The following is a 10,824-nucleotide window of genomic DNA, read 5'->3' as shown; positions in this document are numbered from 1 at the left end:
CAACAGAAGTAAAATGCTTCTTCGTAAATTGTTTTCTCTTTTGTGTCTCTCGTTGCTCACTAGTCTGTGCAGAGGGTTTAATTACTTTTTGACTTTTGTCTAATTTCTATATTTCATTGTTTTACTGATACAGACTTTTGGGCATATACTGCTGATAACTCAACGAAGGCTCATTAAAACCTTATTGAAACTGAAGTTGTCTAAGCTCACAAAATAATTTGAGCTCACACCTTGGAAAATGAATGATCATGCAATGTGCACTGTAGGTTTGTCAGGCTTTAGAGACAATTACACATTGAAACCTAACCAAAATGGAATCGCTCAACAAGTGTCTTTACTGACACAGCTCTGAAAAATGTTTCACATTCTGGGTGAATTTTGAGACAATCAGCAATTTATAGATAATGAAAATAACAAAGATACTGAAATACAGAAACAATGAAAACTGTGTCTCTCCTGCTGCTTTGCAGGTCTTTAATCTGCAGACCATGGCGGAAATCTAAAATGCCACCAGGAGCCAAAAAAACGTGTCCTCCAGCAAAAGTAAAACACTGTAACAAATGCAAGTGTATTTTCCTTTGGTTTCTGACATGGTAAAAGAGAAATAGGGAGAGAGTGGAGCAGGCAATAGAAAGAGAGGAGGAGAGTTGAGAGGGACAGAAGCTCTGCTGCAGAACACACCTCATCTCCATTTTAGCTGGAGGGAGAGAGAGAGAGGGCGGGGAGGGGGGATTCAGTCTGTGCCAATTTGCTCTTCAGCTCCAGTGACAGAGAGGGGAGAGCTAGGGAAGTGATATTTCAGGAATCTTAAGAGATCCACAAACGTGTGACTGTGAGGCAGAGGAACAGAAAAACGTCCCGGCACGTGAAGCATTTGCAAAGAAAGACTGACAGCAAATGCAGAAAGGAAGCAACGACAGAGAGAGATGGAGCCAGCGCTTCAGTTGCGGTAAGAAACCTGAAATATATTGATAGAATTTTTGAAGCAAACAAGACATTGCAGCGCTCACACAGACATGCAGTCACTCATGCAGCTGTGGGTGCACATTCACTTTGACAGAAAGCCGTATTGATTCAAAGGTGTTGGTAGCAGGTGTGTGTGTGTGTGTGTTAGGAAGGGGTCTCTTTTGGCAGAGTGGAGAAATAAATAATAAGTTTGTTTATATGAATGTGTGTGCATGCTGAAAAAGATTCTGCTGTAAGTCAGTGCTTCTGTTTCTTTAAAAAAAAATTATTATTAGGATCTGCGTCCAGCACCTCTATCTCTGTCATACATCCCCATCTCCTGCTCTCTTAATCCTCCCTCTCTCTATTCCGCCCTGTTGCAGTGTCTCTCTCTCTCGTTGTATAGCTGTACAACACAAACAAATCTTATGTAATGGACCATTTCATGCAGCCATGAATTTATGCTCCATACATATTTTCTCCCTCTATCCATTAGAAAATGTCGGTCTTAAAAGCTTTTCTCTGGCTCTCTCTTTCTGCAGTATTGGACAAAGCAAAGTCAAATAGAGCCGAATGAGAGGCATGTTTGACTTTAACTTCTGCATTCATGTGACTGGTCTGAAATAACACTTTTAATTCATGTCGGGTTATTTTCACTTCCACAGAGGTTCTGAAAACATTTAAACCATTGACTTTCTGATTCCTTGGGGAATACTACTGCATATGTGAAAAAAAAAGTTGTATAAAGCCTTTTTGTGGTTCCAGAGGGAGTTGCGACAAATCTGCTAAATTGACTCAAGTGATGTCACTTGAGTCAACATTTGTTGGAGTAAGTGACTGCAAGTTTGAAAATAAAAAAACAACTGATGCATGGAGATCACCAGATCTCTGTTGCCCACACCTCATCTACATTAGCTGCTACTAGCATAACACACCTAGATCTAATACTGAATTACATTGTGGGTAATGTAGGCACCAGGTTTTGATGAGGAAGAAGAACCTGTGGAATAAAAAAGAAAATATCTCTGTCTCTGCTGCATTTTAAAAAAAAGGTCATTGTCGGTCTGACAGTGTTACAAGGGTGCAATCATTGGAGTACTCTTTTAAGAGTCAAAGTTACTGAGAGGGCTTGTGGAAATTTAGTTCAGTACAATAATATTCAGTCACTAGGTCCATTTAGATCAATAGAAAAACTTCCTCAGCTGTTAACTGCAGGATCACTTCACATTTTGGATTAAGGTCAGTGTTTGCCTTTTACTCTTCCTTGTATGGCTGCGGTATTGCTGTGGATAATATGTGAGCTACTGTGCAGTCATACTAAACTCTCAAAGAAACCTGAGTCAGAGGAGTCAGGGGAGTAATAATGCCACTAAGAGCAAACATTTCTCTAGCTATCCACAGGACAAGGATACTGTGGAGAGCCAGAAGGAGATAGAGTTATGAAAGTAGCCGCTGAGTCATACAGATTTATACTCCTTTTCTGAATAGTTCAAATTGCAAGGCAGCACAAGTCCATTGAATACACACATCGGTAGTCCCGCTTTCCTGAAACTGCCAAAAACACTGTGAGCTTCACTGAGAGCAAATGACAAAAACGGGGGACATGAAAATTAAATGATGAATCCATTAATGAGCAGGTTGCATTTGAAAAGATGAGAGAGTGAAGATGAAGTGCATGTCTGATAGAAGAGCAAGAAGAGCCCCAGGAGGGAAGAACAGCTCCTTTTCTGTTGCAGCTCAGAGGTTGGGTAACATACAGTACTTAGGACACACATTGCGTACTTTGCACTGCTGATCCAATTAAACGACAAGTTGTTTGAATGCAAATAGCTTTTCTCTTCATATCAATAACTAAATGGAACCTGTCAATTCGTTCTCCTTCTTGTCTGTGGAAAAAAAACTTGGCAAGCATCTCTACACACTCTCTTTTCATCTGCTAAAAGACGTCAAAGCCTGCAGAGTTGCACAGTACTTCCTGTTAGTCATGCATTGCAGATCTCAGTGGCGGATGTGGAGTTTTATCACACCAGCTGCCAGGGTGGAAAAACTTTGCAAGTGTCAGGAAAGGTAAAAAGTTCATCGAATGAGAACTTTGTTTACAATCATAGAGAACTCTGTCACAGAAGATGGACTGATTTGTAGAACACATGGAGACTGATTTAAGAGGAAATGCAGTTTTGCAGCTTCCTGTGTTTCCTCAGTCCAGTCAGTGTTGTCTTATCTGTGTTCTTATCAACTGATACACAGATTGGACCAAAACAAATTCCAGTAAGTAAATCTTAAAACAATGAGACCGAGCGAGACTGGGAGATTTGTTTCCATGGAAACTATGCAGTAAGCCTTGTGTGGCTTCTCGGCATGTGTGATACTAATATCACATAATATAACTAGTGTGTCTCATCAAATATTGTTTTTCTTATCAGGGAGGGGGGAAAGATTTGAAGACAAATGAAGTAAAACATCGCTCACCCAAGGTCGACTCATTTACATGTCAACTAAATGACTCTATAACTTGTAAAAATCACATCAAAATGTTGGTATAGAATTCACTCACATCAAATACTACAAAACAGTTAAATTGTTGTCCATGTGACAATAATAATGTAATTCAATCCATTAACAAGTACCCCCTTCAAAATAAAAGTTACTGTTGTTGATCCTTTTTAAATACAGTCCTGAACCTGCTTTCTTAGTAAAACTAAAAGCCACTCTGATTTGTACATCTTTGACTGTGACAAACACAAATGCAGTCTTTTTTACTCAAGGTGTTGTATATCTCTATGGACAGGACATATACAATGTCACAATGATCTGAAAGATGACATTCACATATCAGTTCTACACGTGGGGGCATAGTTTTAGCATCCTTGCAGTTCTGTAAGTGCAAAATATTCTTAATATTAGAGATGGATGCCCCAATGAAACTGGTCAAACGCTATGATTATTATTCTTATATTAACAATCAGTCAAATGACAGCGTGTAATGTGAGAGGTATCACGTGAACCCAAAGAGAATTAGTACCAGACTCAGCTCCTCAGAGCCTTTCAGCTTGTTTAAGCTCATGTCTTTGTTTTACGACCCATAACTGTAATGAATTGTTTCTTTCTCACTGCTCTTATCAGCATAGTTTTCGGCCGCAGCAGACAGCTGTTTTCAGCAAAGACACCTAAAAACGCTCTAAACGCTGTCTGTCCAGCACCAAATAGCAGACAGAAAAAGTTACCAACTATCTATCAAACATAGTGGAGCATTTAGCAGCTAAAGTGCCAGATATATTTCTCAGTAGTTGTTAGAGAACGGAACTAAAAGGAAAGTGAATACTGGACTTGAGTTGGACAGAAAAGCGACTCCAGATGAATGATGGTGTTGCTCTATGTCTGCTGGATGTGTAAATAAGTGACTATTTGATAACAACTTCTAACCGCTTTACAAGGTAATAATGTGTCTGTGTTGTGTTTACAACTTGTTGCACTGCCCCCAAGTGGCCAAAATACCAATTAATGCAGGTTTAATGAAACAAATAAGGCTAATGTTTTTTTCATTGAATGTAAATTAAAGAGGTCATATTATACTTTTTGGGCTTTTCCCTCTCCTTTATTGTGTTATATATCTTTTTTGTGCATGTAATAGGTTTGCAAAGTGAAAAAGCCCGAAGTCCATTCCCACGTCCCACAGAAAACACTGCTCTGAACTGCCTGAAAACAGCTTGTTTGTATTCCAGCCTTTTTTTTCCATTACCATGTTATGGTACGTGGTAACACAGGTCATGATGCTCGCCCACTGGCTAGTCTGACATGCACTCAAATACATAGGTGGAAAAACACACTGGGCTGCAGCACACAGTGACAAGACGTCCGCCTGCTGCCTCTCCTCTCCCTTCCAAACACTAGCTACCCTCCAAGCAGTCAATGGACTTAAAGTTGTTACTGTGATGTAGAGACAGAGCTCAGTTAAAACTTTATGGATGAAAGATACATATGTTACAAATTAATAACTCACCACTCTGAAACTCTTGCGCCAGTCCATGTTGCTAAGCTGGTAAGGGGAAGATGTACAGCTGAACCGAAGCTGTTTACCAGATTCTCAGGACCCGCACTACTCTGCTTCTGATTGGGTAGTAGTCCTTAACTAGGAACCGCACATGTGCAACTCCCAACAAAGATCTTTTAGAAGTGAGATGCATCATTGCGCGTTTAACACAGGGTGAAAAGAGAAGCTGCAGCCATGTGCAACATGACAAAAAATATGCTGTTTTTTTAAAGTAAAACTAAACCTGTTTTGGTACAACCCCTAAATAAGATTTTGAACCTGAAAATGAGCATAATATGACCACTTTAATCTAGAATAACTAGCATGTAATCTTTTGGCCTTAAAATCTGCTGTTGAGAAGAGGTTGATACTTGTTAGACCAACACATAAAATGTCTCCCCGTAGGGTGTTCTTGCTCTACTGGTCAGCTAATTACTGGGAAGATCTGTGTTGTACCATGAATACTGCCAAATGCAGTAAATGTAATTACTGATGTAACTGGTTTGTTTGTGTGAATCTCTCCACGTGTGTGTGTGTGTGTGTGTGTGTGTGTGTGTGTGTGTGTGTGTGTGTTTATGTTCCAGCAGAAGCACGCAGTCTTTCCAATTATAGCCTTAAGTACAGAAGACTGATAACATAAAAGATCCTTGGGGGTCTTTTTAACTGTTACATAATAAATAACATTTGGGACGCTATATTCTACAGGCAATGAATGTGAAGTAGCGACATGAAATATTTAAGTGCTACACGTTTTCATCACTCTTGCATATTTTCCTATTCTCCTGAAAGAAACACTGGCGATCACAGCAGAGCACTTTTTAGTTTGAACAGTGATTGTCTTCATTTGTGATTTACTCTGTCCATGTCTAAATATGCAACTACAGTTAAGTCCAAATCTCCCCTGGAAAACCGAGCTCTGCATCAATATGCTTGCAGCCTTTTTCCTACATACTCATAGATCTTCTCTTCTTCACTTCTCCCATGATCTTCTCAGCTGCAGAGCTTTTGTACTTTAATGGGTTTGCTCATTCTCTCTTTATTTCTCTTGTGTTTCTGACAAAACAGTGAGCTGCCACGCTGCGAGCCATGACTCCTCCGCCTGTGGCCAGGATGTAAAATCGACGGTGTGACAACAAAGGCCATAACTGAGCGACAGCCATTGTGCAGTCCCTGTTCTACCATACATTCTGCAATCAAAGTTACACATGAAAACACTCTTGAGTTGTCCTTGACTACTAAGGAAACATTCACATTTCAGTTTTATAGTTGCGTCTGAAGCAACTGTATCGTCCTTTCAACAATATAATCGCTCTTATTTGGTTAAGATTTTATGAATGATGACACTGAGCCATCTGGCCTACCTTTTACAGTTTGCGCACACACTTGAAACTGTTAATAACACGACTTCACACACATTTCTGGTCCAAATGAGTCATCTCACATCCTCATAAAAAACTCTCTCACCTTGCCTGAATCAGCTCCTGTGACCTGTGAGGATTATGAGGCCGACTTTAGTGTTTCTACAGACACAGTGTCTCCTGTGCATGTTCGTTGGTATATGCGTGCCTGGCGTTGTGGGCTCACTACCTCACGCACTACCATGGCACGTCTCCTGCCCGGTGCGGTGTGTTTGTCAGATCAAGCCGTGGTTCTCTCCTGATTCTGTCTACCATGAAGCTCCAACTGTGGATTGCAACGACCTGCTGTTGACCAAGCTCCCCACACCCATACCCACGAACACACACACCTTGCGCCTGCAGAGTAACCTTCTGTCTGAGCTCGACACTGTGGTGCTGCACGGCCTCCCCAACCTCACTGACCTTGACCTTTCCCAGAATCGCTTCAGCCGTGTCAGGTCAATAACTCAGAGCTCCTCCCTGCCCTCTCTGCTGTCGCTACACCTGGAGGAAAACCATCTCAGTCGCCTCCCTGATGCCTCCTTCTCCTCACTGCCAACTTTGCAGGAACTCTTTCTCAGCCACAATAACTTACACTCAATAGCACCTGGAGCCTTCACAGGCCTGGACTCCCTACTGCGTCTTCATATCAACAATAATAGACTCACCACTGTTGACCCTCGGTGGTTCAGTGCTTTGCCTCGCTTGGAAGTTCTCATGCTTGGAGGAAACCCTGTGGAGGCGATGCCTGAGCGGGGCTTTCTGGCCCTGAAATCCCTCCGGAGTCTTGTCCTTGGTGGTATGGGTCTAAGAGGCTTGACTGAAAAAGCACTGGAAGGGTTGGAGGACCTGGAGAGCCTCTCCTTCTATGATAACCTGCTGACAAAGGTCCCCACTCAGGCCCTGAAGAGAGTGCCAGGACTGAAGTTCCTCGACCTCAACAAAAATCGCATCAAACTGATCGAGACAGGAGACTTCCGAGACATGGTCCACCTGAAGGAGCTCGGCCTGAACAACATGGAGGAGCTGGTGTCCATTGAGAAAGCCGCCCTGGAGAACCTTCCAGAGCTCACCAAGCTCGAGATCACCAACAACCCGCGACTCTCGTACATTCATCCACAGGCTTTCCACCAGCTAAGCAGGCTGGAGAGTCTAATGCTCAACTCCAACGCTCTGAGCGCTCTGCATCAGCAAATCATGCTCTCCCTGCCGAGTCTTCAGGAGGTTAGTTTACACTCCAACCCACTGCGATGTGACTGCCTGTTTCACTGGGCAGCCGAGGAGGCCTCTCATCCTCAAGACACGCAAACGGACACACAAACACCTCGGATGGTGCGTTTCATCCAACCCCAGGCCACGCTGTGCTCTGAACCCCCAGAGCTGAGAGCTCGCAGGGTGAGGGAGGTGTCCTCCAGGGAGATGTCGGCCTCATGCCTCCCCATGATCCCTACCAGCTCCCTCCCCTCCTATGTTGGAGTAAGAGAAGGAGGAAAACTGGTCTTGCATTGCAGAGCTCTTGCAGATCCACAGCCTAAACTGTCCTGGGTGACTCCGTCTGGGCTGAGACTTGGTCCTGTACCTAGCCATGCATCCAAAGGTCTAACAGCTCCTGCTCCCTGCCACAGCATGGCAGCCTCTGAAGGATTCAACCACACGTCTGCTTTCCGCGTCTCTCCCAGCCAAGCTAAAGATGATACTCCTTGTAACCCCTTCAAACACTACCGGCTACTGCCTGAGGGAACTCTGGAGTTGAACAAGGTCACCCTTAGCGATGCAGGATTGTATACCTGTGTAGCTGAAAATGCCCTGGGAGCAGATACACGCAGTGTTTCTGTGGGTGTGCATGGCAGAGAAAAGAAACGAAAGAGGGGGATGGCTGCTAATATGAAGGAATATCCACTATTCAGAGCAGATGCCAAATTGGAGGTGAGGGAAGTCGGACAACACTATGCTATCCTGTCTTGGCAGAGTGAGCACAACCTCCCTTCAACTCGTCTATCCTGGCAAGCCATATACTCAAATGCACACATGCCCACATACACCACACGCATCCTGGCTGGTACACAGAGCTTCAACCTGACCCACCTGCAGGCAGAGACATTTTATCGAGTGTGTCTACATTTAGGGATCAGTGAGGGCGCCAAGCATGCCAGTAGGAGATCAAGAGAGAGCAGAAGAACTCATTGTGTTTCAGTCAGGACAAAGGATGTCCCAGAGCCTCCGCCCAGCCTGCAGCTAAGCCCAGAGCTGACCTCCACAGCAGTCACACTACTGCTCCTCGCACTCATACTGCTGCTGCTGGCAGGCCAGGGCTGGGACACTGAGCCAGGGGAGGGGGCAGGAAAGCACCACAGTACCATCCGCCAAGAAATCAAACGTCCCAAGTCTCTGAACATAAACCATAAGACAGAAGGGAGCAACGAACATCAGCTAAAGCAGAGTGAGAAACTGCTATTACATCAGGACTGCTGAGATAATTATGTTTGTGCACATTCAAAACAGGACAAAAAACATTCTGTAACACACACACATACAAAATGTCAAATATACAATTTGTGAAACTCAGCTAAAAGAGAGGAGTCATAGATCAGATCAGTGGTGTAGAAAGAGATTTGTATTTATTTTATATACCATATAAAGTATATTATTGACATTGTTTCTGTGTTAAGATGTGTTGTAAAGAATGCCTAAACCCTAACCAGGGAAACTGGACAATCATGCTCCTACAGCAGAGTGAGTGAACGCAGGAGAAACAAATGAGTCCGAGCTGCCGGTGGCCACTGGACTGAAACTAAAGACAACTGGATTCAGTCCAGGGACAGATACTTCAGTCCTCCAGGGTATTTGTCTTCTTTCTTGTTCCACAGACTGAACCATAATTTCTCCAAACAGACGAAACTCTGTCTTGAGACTGAAACTGCATTTAATTCCTGCACTGATGTAAACAACCTGTTTGCTTAGCTTTCAGTACCTTGGACTGGGTTGTCTATCATGCAGTACATACAAAGTATACTCATCCAGATTCCCATGCCTAACGCCCCCACATCCTCTTTCAGTATAAAAGTGATCTAAAAGTGATGTGTTAAATTCTATTTTGAGCAATTATACAATAAAATCTTTTTAATTTACACAATTTTACTGTTTGTTTCTGTTTTCTTATCACACAATTTAGTTCAGATTATACAGAAAGTATAATGATTATCTGACAGGGGATTAAATCAATAAACAGTGGTGTAAAGGTAGCATGATAGATGAGAGTCCTTCAACCAAACTCTCTACTTAAAATTCACATTAGGGATTCATCTGCAGCAAAACTCCCTGTTTATCTGTATGCAGTTGCTCCACAGTAGGAATACATATGATAATGCCCAGGACAGGACACCTACTCAGTAAACACAAGACACAGTCTGTCCCCTGCTGGATAAGACCTGGAACTGAGGGGGACTTCAGCCAGGTTAAAGGATAAGTAATTTGAAGTCTGTCCTACTACGGTACTCACATGCCCATTTGAATGTCGACTTACTGGTCACTGAGATCATTCCTTCTCTCCATGCTGGAGGTGAAGAGATCCCTTCCTTGTATCCCACTAATGTAAGAGAAGGGTGACTAAATCCATAGTCTTATTTTGTGTAGAAATGACTGCAGAGGATCCGCCACAGGTAACATGAGGTTTCAGCAACTTGAGTTTGTCAAATCAAGTGATTATCTTTAAAAGTTAGTCTTTTCATTCCCTCTTACATACATTTCCATATCCATTCTCCTTTCACTTACATATATTTCTACTCACACACTTCACACTTTACTTTTCAACACATACAGTACGTGCATTTTCAATAATCATCATAGCCTTTTCCCTAGATAAAATAACAAATGTTAATTTTAGTTTTTTAAATATTGTTTCTGAACAGCTGCATGTTATTCTCAGTGCTTCACTAAGTACATATATTCAAATACTGAACTTCAATAAATATTTGTACTATTAAAGTACTTGTACTTTACTGGACTATTTCCATTTTAAGCTACTTTATACTTTGACTCCACTACAGGGAAATACCGGTATGTACTTTTACTTCATTATATTTATTTGATCATGCAGCTGCAAGTTACTTTACAAAAAATATTTTACATACAGAAATAAAATGAGCTTGTAAATTGGGGGTCTTGCTTTACAGAAAAACAAACTTCCACTGTTACCTTTACTAGTAAACAAACAAAACAACTTCATAGTGCTTACAAAGGTCTGAACTCCACAGGTAACGTACAAGTAACAGATCTGAATACTTACATACTGCTTGTTTCTTTTTCATGAAATTAGCACTGCAGTAAAACAGCTCCATATTCGTATTTATCGTCTTTGAGAAACACAAATCCAGATTTCCTAAAACTCATTCGCTTTAATTATATAAATGAATATACAATAATATGTGACTGAATAAAAACAGGCTGTGTCTT

General features: G+C 42.1%; 1 protein-coding gene across 1 annotated transcript; it reads left to right on the top strand.

The window, feature by feature from the left end:
- The first annotated feature begins 708 nt into the window (after positions 1-708).
- On the top strand, positions 709-9,505 carry lrrn2 (leucine rich repeat neuronal 2). Its single transcript, XM_038697781.1, has 2 exons — positions 709-949; positions 6,041-9,505. Exon 2 carries the CDS (start codon positions 6,475-6,477, stop codon positions 8,842-8,844), a length of 2,370 nt encoding a protein of 789 aa, XP_038553709.1. The 5' UTR covers positions 709-949; positions 6,041-6,474; the 3' UTR covers positions 8,845-9,505.
- Positions 9,506-10,824: the final 1,319 nt, after the last annotated feature.

This window comes from Micropterus salmoides, unplaced genomic scaffold (assembly GCF_014851395.1).
Source record: "Micropterus salmoides isolate LMB-PRFRI ecotype aquatic unplaced genomic scaffold, ASM1485139v1 Ms_hic_scaffold_4, whole genome shotgun sequence".
Taxonomy (NCBI): domain Eukaryota; kingdom Metazoa; phylum Chordata; class Actinopteri; order Centrarchiformes; family Centrarchidae; genus Micropterus; species Micropterus salmoides.
This window is presented reverse-complemented; position numbering and strand designations above follow the sequence as displayed.

Excerpts from the sequence above, each read along its gene's own strand:
- lrrn2 (XM_038697781.1), top strand. The coding sequence starts at position 6,475 with ATGAGGCCGACTTTAGTGTTTCTACAGACACAGTGTCTCCTGTGCATG.